Below are 14,801 nucleotides of genomic sequence, written 5' to 3' on the forward strand. Positions count from 1 at the left end.
ATAGTTTGTTGGTAACTTCATACCTGAGGAATCCACTGACCAAGTAGCTGCAAACCCTCCCTTGGACACAGTATGGTCAGCCAGGAACACCACTACTAGTTTGTTGGAACCTGATTGGATTGTTCCAGGTGATGTATGACCACAGTACTGTCCAATCATTGGAGCACCTGGAGAACCCCCATTGAAGATGGTCACTGAGTCCCAAGAGCATTGGCTGTGTTCTTCCACTTGGAAGTATGTAAACGTCAGCTGGTCAATTGAACCAAACATAATTAGTACACATTAAAAGGAATGTAAAAAAGGAATGGGTAGGAATCACAATTAGTGTGTGAGCATATATTTACAGTAATGGTATGGCCTTGTGGAGCTTCTAAGAGCCAGGCACAGCGACTAGGGCTTGGGTAGTTTTCTGGAAAACCTGGACTGTTAATGGCCCCTGCCTCACCACTCTGCATGCCTCCACAATCTGAATATCAGGACAGGTTGAAAATAATTACAGTAAAAAATCTTAGGAAAAAAAACTTTTTAGAACTTCTTTCATTGTACTTTCACACAAGAGTCTTTGTGTCAGCAACTGCAGATTGTTACCTGCAAAATAGTATGTAGCTTTGAATCCTAAGTCAACCACTGCTTCATCAGACAGAAAATGAACCCAAAGTTCAGGTGTGGACACCACAATAGGGACTGCCGGAATGCTCTGACCACAAAATCGGGCCAGAAGTTCGCTGTTTACATCACCTGAAAAGGTCACTTTTATTAATTTAGAACAAAAAAACAAATAAACAAGCAGAGATTGTATTATGCAGTGTCACTCACCAAGTCTGAACTCAAGGTAATCCCATTCACAGGTCTGATGGTGCTCAAGATGCAGGTCATCTAAGATCACCACAATGGATGAGTTCACATGATGAGGATTTTGGATCAGCCACTCACAGTTCAGATTGTTGCTGTAGTTACCAACACCATAGTCAGGGGAGGTAAAGTTCCCTGGTGTATTGAGGATTCCTCCACACACTTAAAAAAGTAAACAGAGACCAAACACAAAACAACACAATATGAAAATGACCATATTTAGCATGTTAATATTTGAATCAAAATACACAGAGGCTACGAGTTCACTTACCTGCTGCCTCAGCAGAGGAGTAGTCAGCAGTAAACCCACCATTAGACACAGAAGAATCAGTGACAAAAATAACAGTCATGGTATTGCCAGAGGACTTCACCTGTGTGCCTGCAGGTACAGAGCCACAGAATCGCTGCACCCGAGGGGAATTGGGCAACATGCCATTGATAACCTAAAAGAAATCCCCACAATTTCAGATCACAAGTTTAATGCTAATACCATTAATTACAAATACACCAGGGATTTCTACATCAAACAGAAATATCAAGTTAAAAACTGACTTTATTATCAGCCCATAATAATTTTTCAGACTTAATTCTTATCATAGGGAAAAAAAACACTCACCTCCACATAGTCATATGCACAATTGTTGTGGTCCTCCAGTCTTAGGTCATTAAAAGTGAGGGTGACTCTACGACCCTGAGGCACTGTGATCTTCCAGCGACACACCCGGTTATGAGGGTACAAGTTGGGGTAGTTTGGTGATGAGATGGTGCCAGAGGGTGCATTTAGATCCCCACCACATTCTATAATAAATAAGTGGTTAATGATTGGTTGACCCATGATAGCTACTGGTTGAATAATGAGCTTGTTGTGAATCATAAACCACAGCAACATACCTTCTACACTGGCTTCAAATGAAAGGCTAAATCCTGCTGCATTTACACTACCATCGCTGACAAACTTCACATATGCAAAGCTGTCTCCTGTGTCCATGGGTCCAGGCAGACTGTTTCCACAATGCTTTCCTAGAAGGCGGCCTGAAAAAGAGTATATTTCTCATTAATATTTAAGTCAAGTACCTATAGTTATTGTACATGAAGCCTGCTATTAAATGCAACTCACCAGAAGCATTGTACTCTCGTATTTCTACATAATCATTCGTACAGCCAGCAGAGTCCTGCAGGTTGAAAATTGTAAAGCTCAGGGTCAAGTAGTGTCCAGTGGGGCCTTCCATATACCATTCACAGTTAGAATTGTCTGGGTAATTTGAATGTGGGAATCCTGGACTTTTAATGGTACCACTCTGGCCATTGTATGTGCCACCACATGTAGCTGTTCGGTGCGGGTAGAATAGAAACACACACTTGAATGTATGCACAAACACAGATATCTGAAAGTGGTTACATTCCAACAGATACTGATATCTAGTTACCTATAGAATACTTGGCCTTAAAGCCCTTGTGTGTGATACTTTGATCTGTGCGAAAACGGAGGTACATAGCAGAGGCTGTGGAATGTTGGGTAGAGGGTTTTGTATTGCCACAGAGCTTGGCAATGAGGTCAGCATTTGAAGTGACACCATCACGCACTTCTAAATAGTCATATGCACATCTAAGCGAAGAGAATGAACAGAGAGTGTATGACATTCCGAGTAAATAAAGATTGGTAATTGCAATTAATAATGCTGAATGAGAATTGTGTCCTGTACCCAGTGTTTGGCTCAATGTAGAAATCCTCAAAGTCCAACTGCACAGACTCCCCATTAGGAACCATTATAATCCAGGCACAGTCAATGTTCTGAGGGTAGTCTGATGGATAATTGGGTGATGTAATATAACCTGGTGGATCTCCATCTCTTAACTCAATGGATCCTCCACAAGCTGAACAAACACAGTAGTTATTAATCTTTTATCAAATTCAATAACTACACATTGAAGTTACACACTAAGTAAATACGTCATACTATAAACATTATCCTGCATACAATATCCAAATAAGTCATTATATAGGTTTTGCAATACCTGTACTATGGGCTTCAAATAACAGTTTAAATCCAATGCCTTCATTTGAGTTGTCAGAAACAAAATGCACATAAAGATGGTTGTCAGTGGTCTGTGTCAGAGCAGGGGGGGTGGATCCACATAAACGGCCACCTAAAGATGGTGCATTACCGTCCGGCCCATTCTTCAACTAAAAAATATCACATCAGTTAAAAAAAGAAGCACATCTTTCTATTATTTCTATTTTTTAAATAATACAGAAAATGTACCATCCAGCACAAGCAGCACAAGTTTCTATTTAGAAACTCTATTTCTACAGTATATAGAGATTTAAAATACAGGGTCTGCCTTCCAGAAAAGCTCAAATTTTGAACCTCCAGGCCTTACCTCCAGATAATCTCCAGTGCTGCATGCTGTGCCAAAGCCTTGCACCTGGAATGGATTTAGGAAAGTAACAGACACTCTATAGCCAGGAGTGACCATTACATGCCAGCTACAGTCCAGGTGGGGTTTGTAATTTTGAGGGTAGTGAGGGGAGCTGAGAACTCCTCTGTCTGCATGGAGCAGACCTCCACATCCTAATAAACACACACCATAAATGTTACAACTACAACTCAACAGACATACCATTCACCATTCGTTATTATTTAGACACTGTGATGTCTAAGAAATGTGTATTTATATAGTTTTGTAACTTGCCTTTAGAATAGGATGCATTGAAGCCATGGCCATTAAAGATGGCATCTGATGTGAAACGCAGAAACATGGAGTCACCAGTGGAATGAAGAGAACCAGGCAACTCACGGCCACAAAGCCTTGCTAGCTCTGGTGAAAGGTTTGTCTCACCTAAGTTACAAAACATCAAAAGTCCATTTTAGTCTGTTTATCTCTCATTGTAATTCCAGGAAAAAATGGGCGAATTAAGCATAGATGTAGAGTCTCACCATCTCTTATAACTAAACTGTCATACAAACACATGACTTGATCTTCAACGTCCATATACAGCATATTGAGTTCCACAGTGGAGTCTGGTGAACGGATTACCCATGTGCATTCCAGGTTGGGCTCATACTCATTAGGCCAGCCAGGGGAGAAGAGGAACCTGGGTGTGTCTTCAGGCATAAGAACCCCTCCACAAGCACCTTGAAAAACAAGTTTAACATTGCATGCTCTCCACTGGACTAAAAAGCCATATTCCTCTCATATGCCTTGAAAAAGTAAAGGAATAGCTATATCTTCTCTCTTTCCCTTTTCTGGTCTCTATCTCACCTGGTGTGATAGTGGGCAAAGGTCCAGAGCTTTGAATTGCTGTCCACTCCACAAGAAAGCCTCTTCCTCCGGTAACAAAGTCTGATTTGAACTCCAGGGTCATGGTGCTTCCAGTGCTTCTAACAGGTTGAGGGCGAATCAGACCACAGAAAACTCCCAGTGGATATGCATGGACATTAGGTCCATCAAATATCTGATAAGCAGAAAAGTGTATGAATTTACACATATCTATGACATGGTATATCATCCTTGAGGGTATATGATTATTTTATAGTCAGTGGATATTAGGGTCAAATTAAAAATGGTATAAACACCAATCAAAATAAAATTATGATTGATGTGATTCTCTTTTATACTCCTATTCCCCGAAAAAATTCTTAATTTTTAATTGAAAGTCGTAATACATTCAATACCTATTAAAACATCTGCAACTGCTATAATCATCTTTAAAAAATGATAATTTATGTTCATTTATGTAAACCCTTTAACAACAGGTATATTCACTCTCTCTCTTCTTTAAAAAGTAAATATGAATAAATCTAATCCACTAAAAACTAGATAAATCCTGCATTTCAGTAGTGATACAAACCTTGAGCTGGTCATAGAGGCAGTTATATAAATCCTCTATATCAATATCCAGAAACCGGATCTCAATGTAGGAGTCTCCACTGACTGTGATGGTCCAGCGGTAGTCTGCATTGTTGGGATAAGTACGTGGATATAAAGGAGAAGCAATCTGGCCAGAGCTACCTGTGATCTCATTTCCATACACTAAAAAAAATGTAGAACAGAATATGAGCGCTATTTATTAATGTAATTGTTAGTTGTGCAAGGTCCAAAAATGACCTTAATGATTAGATTGAGTAAGAGCAAGAGAATAAAATTACAGTGAGTAAATGTGGCCCTGAAGCCAGCTCCACTGATAGATGAGTCTGAGACAAACTTTATCCACAGCACATGACCGACGAGTGAGGTGTAATTAGAAGGAAGGGCATTTCCACAGAAACGGCCAACAAGACTGCCAGTAGAGTTTCCCTCGCGAATTTCCAGGTAGTCATTATTGCAGCCCGGACTCTGCTGCAGCTCGAACAGACTACATTACATAAAAGGAAAACATGATATACATAGAAAAGCATATCAGTTTCTCAATCACCATGCTATTGTTATGCATATGATACAGGTAATATCAAGAGAATGCTTACATGAAAGAGAGCTGGAGACGGTTACCAGGGGAACTAACAATAGTCCATACACACTCAATGTTGGGTGGGTAGGTGCCTGGATAGTTGGGACTGTTGAAGGCTCCAGACTCCATGTGAAGGTTACCACCACAGCCTGAGAAAGAATAGAACATGTTACTAACTGACACTCATCTGTTTAGAAACTGAATGCATGAATGCAGGATTTTTCATCCTGAACTGATTATTAATTGCATGCTGACCAGAGGTTGAGGCCATGTACATTGCTCTGAAACCTTTCTTAGTCACAGATGAATCAGAGACAAAGTTCACCACTAGTGCATTGCTGAACGAGGTTACTGGATGGGGTATCTCACTTCCACAATAACGACCTGAAAAAGCACAAGAGTTTCTTAAACCACCAACCTTAAATGATACTTAAATGATAATTAGTTTTTATATTTGAACAATTAAAGGTTGATGTTTAGAACAGAAGCTTTTTTACCAACTGTTGGGGCCTCGTTATTGTTGCCATCCAAGATCTCAACAGCATCATGGGAGCAGTTTGTGTTTACTCTCTCCAGCTCAAAGTCAGTGAAGGAGAGTGTTACATGGTTAACTAAATATGGATGAGATAAATGTATAAATGTTATCTTTCAATGCAAATATTAATATATAAAATTAACAAAGGGTTAATGCTTCTCACGCACATGGCTCTTGTGCCTCAATGATCCAGCTGCAGTGCTGATTGTTGGGATATGAGTATGGGTAATTTGGGGAAGCAATGTAACCTCCGACATCATCAGCCATCAAGGTGGACCCACATGCTGTATAGAAAAGAAATAATAACATGAAAAAATAATAATAATACAATATAACCTTTTTGTAGACAATTGATTAAATCAGCTGCAAAGCAACCTAATATGAAATGCTGAACTGATGTTACTAACCCTCAGAGAACACTGCTCTGAAGCCCTTGTGGTTGCTGCTTAAGTCAGATCTAAATCGGACATAGATGACATTTTTTGTGGAGATGATGAGATCGGGTCTAGAAAACCCACATACTTTAGCAAGCTGAGGGAAATGCTCTCCAGGTCCATCATGTATCTAAAGTGTAAAAGAAGAACAGACTAAGTCTATTTTAAACAGCTGTACATAGTGATCTGTGTTTAAGGAACAGTCGAGATGTTTGCAAATTCTTGAAAATAGTGATTAGTCTAATAGGTAAACGTAACCATAAAATGGTCTATAAATGGGCTATAAATGGTCTACAGCCTGCTCATAAATAAATTACTTCTTTTTTTATATGAAATTAACAGCAAATATCTTTAATTCTGAATCTCTGTGGTGATAAGTAATGAAAATAATTAGTAAACTACATTTGGCCACACAAAAGCCTACAAGTCTACATGAGGGCACCAAACACTAGTTACTCACCGCCACATAATCCCAAGCACATGTATTATGACCCTCAATGTCCATGTCAGTAAAGTTGAAGAGAATTCTGTGGCCTGTGTCCACGGTGATAACCCAGGAGCAGTCAACATTGTTGGGGTAGTTGTTTGGAAACTGAGGAGAATGAATTTCTCCTCTAGGAGCTGTGACAGCTCCGCCACAGCCTAAACATATCAGGAAAATAATAATAATAAAGTAGTGCATTTATTTAAAAATTGGTATCAGGTAAAGAACTATAAAGCCAAAAGGGATTTAGTTAGAATCATACGGTCACCATAATGGGAGATTGGAAGTGAAAATCACTGCCTACCTCCATGTGTCTCCTGCCAGCTAGCATTGAAACCCCTGCCGCTGATGTATTCATCACTTTTGAAACGAACAGTGACGGTATTGCCTGTGCTGGACACCTGTAGAGGGTTGTTGGGGGGACGAGTGGTGCAGAGTTGAGCTAGTCTAGGGGAGCTTAAGTCAGGACCACCGTAAACCTGCCGTGAAAAATGCCAAGGTAAACACATGTCTGGATTATAAATGTTTACAATATCATCTGATGATATATTAAGGCATTATAAACCCCATGGGCCTCTTTTAGAACTGAGTTATTCATAAAAAGTGAAAATTAAATATCAGAATTGCACAAAATATTATTTGGGGCTGAGCTGGACATGTTTCCTCCTAGAGGAAAGCACAGTTCAAAATAGGGAAAAACAATAATGTTCTGTTCTGTGCATACATTTTAATTCCATGGCTTCAGTTTAACAGGCAGGGTATAGATTTATAATATACAAATTATTAAAAAAAAATATATTCTTGTTCAAGTACTATTTTATAAACTGGCAGATTATGAGGATGTAAATAATAAAGCCATATTATTAAATGAAACCAAATTTAACCAAATAATAATAATAATGTGTTTATTACATATTCCAAAGATGAATAGGTATAAATAGTTAAGTGAAATTTGGGTAGCAGAACTAGCAAAAAACTATACAGCACCAATACAATTAGCAAACTGGGGCAAATTTATGCATGTGTGAGGGTTTGCTTTAGAGAGAGTTGCAAATAACGCCTGTGTTCTAATCTTTGATTTTTCCTTTTTTTCTTCCACCCTGCTAACTCCATTCACTGCTATTGTGGTGGTCAGCATTCCAAAGGTCTGAGGTACTCACACACACCCCTAACAGTGCCCACTGATCTTGATGTGTGCCAACATGGCACGCACACACATACATACACACACAGTGTGATCTGATCACTGCTATGCAACACTAGGAAAAGTGTTAAATCCTATAACAAATTCATATTCAGGCTAAATTCTAAGATAATATAACAGTGGTTGTTAGCATAAATATATGTATTTTGTAATAATATAAATATCAATAGTGTTTTGTATTAGGTGTATGAGTTGAAATCACTAGACACTTTAGACACTAGCTAAAACAGCATGTTGTGTTATTACACTTAAAAATAGATCTCAGTTTCGCATTCTTTAACTGAGAAACAATTTTTTTTTCTGTACTAAGCATGTGCATATGCTCTTCATAATTTACACTATCATTCTAAAACTGCAGTGTGATTCAATGAAAGCCATGAAGAAGGTTTCACAATAGCAAAAAGATAGGGATGAACAGAACTATGCTTTACCTCTAGCATGTCATAGTTACAGTCAGGATGGTATTCTATATCAAACTCATGAATGGTAATGGTGATGCTGCTGCCTGGGCTAGTCTGGATGTGCCAGACACACTCCCGATTTTCTGGATATCTGTTAGGATAGCCAGGGCTGTTAAAGGAGCCAGCCGGTCCAAAGAGATCTCCACCACAACCTGCAGGAGGAAATTACACTTCTAAATATGAAGCATATGACCTTCTTGCTTTCATGTGTTTATCATGACATCATATTCTTCACAGCATTAAAAACTATGTTTGCAATTAATGGCCTAAAACAAAAAAAAAAGAAGATATGAGTGTTCACATATGATAACACTAGGTAGTCTGTGTGAAAGCATATTAGAGATGTTCAAAAACACATGATGTGACCTTTGGCATTGTTTTCATATATTCTCTAATCATTACCAGCAAAATAATTATAAGCCTGGCAGTCTTAGCACTAAGGTGATAACAGTGTTTGAACACAAGAAAAAGAGCTGCATCTCTAATCTGTGCCACAATTATTTTTTTTATCTTTAATCAATAAAGTCAATCCACATGGGAAATGAAGAGTGGATTGGAGGTTTTTAAATCTTTTATTATACATATTACAATGTTATCCAACCTGGTCTTCAGGTAGAAAAATGAATGCAATACTACTATCCTCTCATATATAAATGCTACTATACTAGGTATTCTTGCTTCTGTGTGAGGGAGCTATATTTGTTCTAGTGCTTTGTACAGTGAGCTGAATGCTGTGCTGACCCTCAGTGTGCTGTTCCAGTAAAAATAAATGTAACCACACCCAATAGCCCAGTGACTCATTATCTCTGGGCATTAGCTCCACACACCAACACACAGAATGTCACGCTCTGGAATGGCAACCACCACTAAAATACAATACACAAAGTACAACCACTGTACACATTACACTTTCTAGTCCTCGTGATTTAATTCTCCTATCATTACTATTATTTTTTTTAATGTTAGCAAAACAATACTCCTCAATAACAGTGACATGTGACTATGAAGGTCCCGGTCAATTCAAGACTCCATGGTTGGGTTGCAATAGTAGTATGATATGTGGTGTAAAATAACTTTTTCTCCCAACACGTACTCTTTAAAGAAGAATGTTGCCTGTTTTTTAACACTACCATTATGGAAAAAATTATGCATGGCAGCCCCATGTACACATTGGCTTACAATGTGCTAATACATACATTTGCATATATGCAGAGCACCTTTAACTTATGAAAATGTCCAAAGAGTGGTGATTGGGATATGAAATAGCATATAAAATATGCTGTATGTATGTATATATGCATAAAAATGTAGATCCCGCTTTCACAATCAAAATCAAAGTGTGAGCTGTGAGCACTATGCTAAATTTCTCACATCTCCAGTAATGTCCTGAGGATCATTCTGAGGCAGAGTGATAGTCACTAACTCACTTTTTCTAAAGGACCAAGGACCTACATTGCATTACTTTAAGCTCATTTTCCAGTATTTAATATTATTTCATTTTATTCCTACCATTTTGGTACCAGAGCATCCGGAAACCAGCTTTGGAAACACTGAAATCAGAGTGGAACATAACATGCAGGCTGCTCCCTGTGGTAGTGTTTGCTGGAGGAGGTACATTATCACAGAATCTACCAATAAGAGGAGCTTGTGCATTTGGACCATCATAAAGCTAGGAAAACACAGAAAAAGATACAGAGATGTAAAAACAAATGTCCTTTTAAGTCTGTGTAAGGGATCATACAGAAACTCAGGGTGCAAAGGTACACTTTAAACAAACATATTTTGACTCTACTTAGGTAAAGCACATTGTTCTTTTTTTGTTTGAATAACACCACCATAACAACAAAAGCAATGTAAAAGATTCAAAAGATTCAAGATTCAAATTACATTCTAGCACATTTTTTTCTTTGCTGACCTCAAATGGCACTAAATGGTCACTGTTGAAAAAACTGGCTGAGAAACGAACTTTTCAATGAGCCTACATTAGAAAATCCCCTATTTCTCCTGTGGGCCCCATGATGTCATGACTGTTTGGATCACCATGGTGATGAAGGAACCAAGTAAATCTCACTCTCTCTAACTGTGAGCTTTCAAATATTTTGCCAGTGAGTAAGTAAGAATAAATAATGACTGCTCTCAGAGATCCCAACTACAGCTACTTCTTAAAGAGAATTAGACAAAGATAATGCCAATGTATAGAAGATTTTGCAATATTATAATTTGACTTTTTATTTGAGTAAAAATGCAAGAAGGCCGTGAGACCGATTATGAATGTCTTACAGACAGCCTCTTAAGAAAAATTATCTGACATTTACCTCCAATTCAAACTTACCTCCAAGTAGTCATAGGCACAGCTAGGTCGGAAACCCTCAATGTTAAAGGAAGTGAAGGTATAGTTGATAGTGTTGCCCATGGTGACCTGGATTGTCCAACTGCAGCGAGCATTAAACGGGTAGTCGTTGGGAAAATTCTCACTCTCAATCACACCATTTGACTGGTTGGTAATTACAATTCCCTGGCAATCTGTGAAGTACAGGACATATCAATTGAACAATAATGACACCTTATGATATGTAATTATATGTTTGTGTGCCATAAAAAAAATATTGTACACATACAGTATATTGAACTACTTTATATGGTAAAAGGTTTGTTGACACCTGACCATTACAACCATGTGTGCTTTTTAAACATTAGATTTACTCCCAAATCTTTTCTGCTTTCGCTGCAAAAGGCTTTCTATTTGATTTTTGAGTTTGGTGCTGGGCATTTGCTCATTCAGCTACAAGATAATTACTGAGGTCAGACACTGATGTCAGACAAGGAAGGGTTCCAATCAGCATTCCGGTTCATTTCAAATGTTTTCATCGAGGTTGGGGTGAAGGCTATGTGCTGGACACTTTTCCATTTGACAAATTGTGTCTTCATTGACCTTATTTTGAGCACAGAGGCCTTATCATATTTTTAACCTGCAACAGTTTGTGGAAGGAGCATATACAGTATGGGTGTGATGGTCGGGTGTTAACCAAACATACAGTTTATATTACAGAGTGATAATACATTGATCTATTTTCCTTGGTCTGCAAAAAAAGAAAGAATGAAAGAAAAGTGCCAGTCAAGTTGGCTACTATCACTGCAGAGTCATAAATATAGGCAGATTTCATTGCACCTGATCACTCATTGTCTAAGTTTAATTTCCACAACTTAACAGGGGACAGGACATTCTTCAGCATAATGTGCTTGCTCCAGCTACCCACAACCGCTGTTCTGTATTATACTGAACAATGGTTGAGAAAATCACAGATGAACTCTTTATAGCCACACTAATCCATGAAATAGAATAAAAAAAAAAGTAAAACTTGACATTTGTATTATCAAGCAAGTCTGTTCACTTACAAGAAATATAGGAGGCTACAAAGCCCCCTGCATTGATGATGGCGTCTGTGCGCAGTTTGACATACAGATGCTCTTTGGTGGAGTTAATGGGGGCAGGAATCTGGTTCCCACATAGTTTGGCCAACTCACGAGCATTTGTGCTGTTTCCATCATACACCTAAGAACACACATATAAATGGAAATCACAAATCGGCTTACAGAATTTTCTGAATGTTTAAGAGTTCAGTGAAATGAGTGCCTCTTCTTACTGCCAGGTAATCATAAGCACAGCCATTGCTGGATTCGAGATGAAAGTCTCCAAAGCTGAGTTGGATTTGATTTCCTCCACTGGTTTTAATGTGCCAATAGCATTCACTATTAGGGTGGTAGGACAGGGGGTAGTTAGGGGAAGTGAAACTGCCAACACTGGTGGTCAGAGTTCCTCCACAACCTATGGAAAGGAGCATTAAGGTGGCAATACATTGAAAAAATAAAATATACTTTTTAAATATTAAGCTCCTGATTTAAATGAGCACAATTAATTTACAGCTAATTTTGGGAGGCTTTTAGACATTTTTTTTACATTTTTGATATTTTGGTCCCAAACAATCATCTGACAAAATACATGTCTATGTTCTCATTATTTATATGATTTATTATCGAGATTTGGATTAAACATATTTAATTTAAGAGTTCAGACAAATTGGGTAATACATAAATACATTTAATTAAAAAAAAATACTTTGGTATTGGGAGGTTGTAATTCCCTTTGTAGCAACAAAATAAAGATCGAGGGATCATAAATACAGGTTGGGAAAACATTGAAATATCCATTTTTTTCTTCTTCATTTTTTTTTTAAGGAAGAAGAGGAAGTTGCAAATACCTGTTTGTGTGCCATCCCAGTGTGCAGAGAAGCCTTTATAAGTTAGTGATGAGTCTGAGCGGAATTTGATCCACAGTCTGTTACTATGTGATAGCACTAAAGGTGGAGCCTGGCTTGAGCAGTATCGACCGATTAGAGGTGATGTTTCGTAGCCTCCATCTCTGCAAGAAATGAAAGTCTATGTCAGAACAGTATTAAGCAAGAGAGTAGATGCAGAACATTAAAAAAAAAGTTCCTTACCTGATTTCCACATAGTCCAATAAGCAGCTACTGCCAGCTTCCAGGCTAAAATCTGTAAAGTTCAACATGATCTGATTGTTGATCTGGACTATAATTCTGAAGATGCACTCGCGGTTGTTGGGGTAGTTGTTGGGGTAGTTGGGTGAGGTGAACACTCCAGATGGAGTTGTGAACACTGCACTGCAGTCTAGAGGCAATGGCAAATGTCAGTCAGTGTCTGATTATAACATTTGTTAATGCCAAAAAATGTTTTATGGTTTATTGTCTGCTGTATTATTTAAACACATTGTGAAGCATTGTACATTTAGATATTTTCTACCTGTAGTTGCATTGATTGAGACGTAATTGGCAGCAAATCCTTCAGTTGCCAGGCTGACGTCTGTGACAAACAAGACTGTCATGAGGTTGTCAGTGCTGGTAAGGGAGGGTGGAACCGACCGCCCACAATACCTAAGTAAATGGGTGTAAAATGTGTAAAATGGTTATGTTGCATTTTTTGCATCATATCAATTGATTTTAATATACTAATACTTTTACCTGCCCAGAAGGTGCCCAGTCTGAACCGTGCCATTGTCATATACCTCCACATAGTCGAAATCACAGTTAGCATGATACTCCAGGTTGAAGGAGGTAAAAGACAGTCTGATGATGTTTCCAGGCGATACAGCAATGTGCCAGGAGCAGTTGGCACCATGAGGGTAAATGGTAGGGTGACCAGGACTAGTAAAGCTACCTGTAGGAGCTGTGAGAGTGTCTCCACAGCCTGTTTATAAAATACAAAAAATTTACTTTTAACCATTTTACAGCAGAAAATTATCCATATTATATTACTATGATACATTACCTTCCATAACAGATGCATACTCTGCAGTAAAGCCATGATTGCTGATTGAAGCATCAGTTCTAAATGCTATATACATGTTTTTCTGTGTAGACTGCAACATACTGGGAACCTGGTTTCCACAATATCGGCCAATCAAGGGAGAGCTGGATGTAGCACCATCTCTTACCTATGAAAGCACGGAAGTTGATGATATTATTTACGCATTATTGCAATTGCATCTTGCATAATGCTATGAGGGCCAGAAATGTACTATTGTGTGTAATGGATTCAATCAATGAGAAATACATTTTTTTTAACTTTGTAAAGCTACATAGTAAAATGTTTCTTACCTCTACATAGTCAAACAGGCATCCTGAAATGTCCTCAACATCAAAGGTGAGAAAGTTGAGTGTCACAACATAGCCATTGGGCTGATTGATGACCCACTCACACATCTTGTTGTGAGGGTAGGGGTCGGGGTGAAGAGGTGTGCGAATCTGGCCTGAACCTGAGAGAATTCCTCCGCAGTCTGATAAAGAGAAATGTCTTTATTTTTCGAATCAGAATATTTACACTGTGCTTACCGGGCATAAGGACTTTTTTTTTTTTACATTCATTAAAACATCTATCTCCAGTCATAAAACTAATACAGTAGTTATTTCTAGGCCCAGCTTTTAAAACATTAATCATCAAAAGTTATATTTCCTCTACAGTGGTGATTGATGCCATGCATAAAAACCAGCCATGTTTGCCTTTACTGTCTTAATAGCATAAAAACAAGACTTACTGATTTCATATACAGCCCTAAATCCAGCACGGCTGACAGAGTTGTCAGATTTAAAGCGGATCCAAAGTGTATTAGCAGATGATAAGATGGGGGCAGGTAGTGTTGTTCCACAGTACTTTCCAAAGAGTGGGGCTGTTTCCCCTGGGCCATCGCGCACCTGAAACAAGAAATACATTCTTCAGTTAAAGAAACATTATTTATTACTAGTTATTCTTATAGCTTCCAAAACACACACAGTCAATCTCATTTTCTCCACTTTGCTCACACAATCA

The 14,801-nt window shown here is 38.3% G+C and overlaps 1 protein-coding gene across 1 annotated transcript in view; it reads right to left on the reverse strand.

The window, feature by feature from the left end:
* Window positions 1-14,801, reverse strand: part of cubn (cubilin (intrinsic factor-cobalamin receptor)) — a 30,062-nt gene that overhangs the window by 7,307 nt on the left and 7,954 nt on the right. The window contains exons 17-52 of the mRNA XM_046848007.1: window positions 14,530-14,686; window positions 14,093-14,271; window positions 13,764-13,929; window positions 13,457-13,682; window positions 13,239-13,369; window positions 12,920-13,106; window positions 12,680-12,840; window positions 12,065-12,246; window positions 11,817-11,973; window positions 10,753-10,943; window positions 9,930-10,089; window positions 8,391-8,572; window positions 7,060-7,234; window positions 6,732-6,913; window positions 6,245-6,401; window positions 6,005-6,121; window positions 5,800-5,913; window positions 5,558-5,686; window positions 5,319-5,451; window positions 5,004-5,209; window positions 4,706-4,887; window positions 4,117-4,309; window positions 3,792-3,989; window positions 3,547-3,693; window positions 3,235-3,425; window positions 2,869-3,037; window positions 2,556-2,727; window positions 2,280-2,458; window positions 1,970-2,179; window positions 1,744-1,884; window positions 1,469-1,650; window positions 1,124-1,295; window positions 817-1,014; window positions 589-738; window positions 345-466; window positions 24-249 (exon numbers count right to left, since the gene is read on the reverse strand). Coding sequence (XP_046703963.1) covers window positions 24-249; window positions 345-466; window positions 589-738; window positions 817-1,014; window positions 1,124-1,295; window positions 1,469-1,650; window positions 1,744-1,884; window positions 1,970-2,179; window positions 2,280-2,458; window positions 2,556-2,727; window positions 2,869-3,037; window positions 3,235-3,425; window positions 3,547-3,693; window positions 3,792-3,989; window positions 4,117-4,309; window positions 4,706-4,887; window positions 5,004-5,209; window positions 5,319-5,451; window positions 5,558-5,686; window positions 5,800-5,913; window positions 6,005-6,121; window positions 6,245-6,401; window positions 6,732-6,913; window positions 7,060-7,234; window positions 8,391-8,572; window positions 9,930-10,089; window positions 10,753-10,943; window positions 11,817-11,973; window positions 12,065-12,246; window positions 12,680-12,840; window positions 12,920-13,106; window positions 13,239-13,369; window positions 13,457-13,682; window positions 13,764-13,929; window positions 14,093-14,271; window positions 14,530-14,686 — 6,124 coding nt within the window. The remainder of the gene's footprint in view (window positions 1-23; window positions 250-344; window positions 467-588; window positions 739-816; window positions 1,015-1,123; window positions 1,296-1,468; window positions 1,651-1,743; window positions 1,885-1,969; window positions 2,180-2,279; window positions 2,459-2,555; window positions 2,728-2,868; window positions 3,038-3,234; window positions 3,426-3,546; window positions 3,694-3,791; window positions 3,990-4,116; window positions 4,310-4,705; window positions 4,888-5,003; window positions 5,210-5,318; window positions 5,452-5,557; window positions 5,687-5,799; window positions 5,914-6,004; window positions 6,122-6,244; window positions 6,402-6,731; window positions 6,914-7,059; window positions 7,235-8,390; window positions 8,573-9,929; window positions 10,090-10,752; window positions 10,944-11,816; window positions 11,974-12,064; window positions 12,247-12,679; window positions 12,841-12,919; window positions 13,107-13,238; window positions 13,370-13,456; window positions 13,683-13,763; window positions 13,930-14,092; window positions 14,272-14,529; window positions 14,687-14,801) is intronic.

The sequence above is a fragment of the Silurus meridionalis genome, chromosome 4 (assembly GCF_014805685.1).
Source record: "Silurus meridionalis isolate SWU-2019-XX chromosome 4, ASM1480568v1, whole genome shotgun sequence".
In the NCBI taxonomy this organism is placed as follows: domain Eukaryota; kingdom Metazoa; phylum Chordata; class Actinopteri; order Siluriformes; family Siluridae; genus Silurus; species Silurus meridionalis.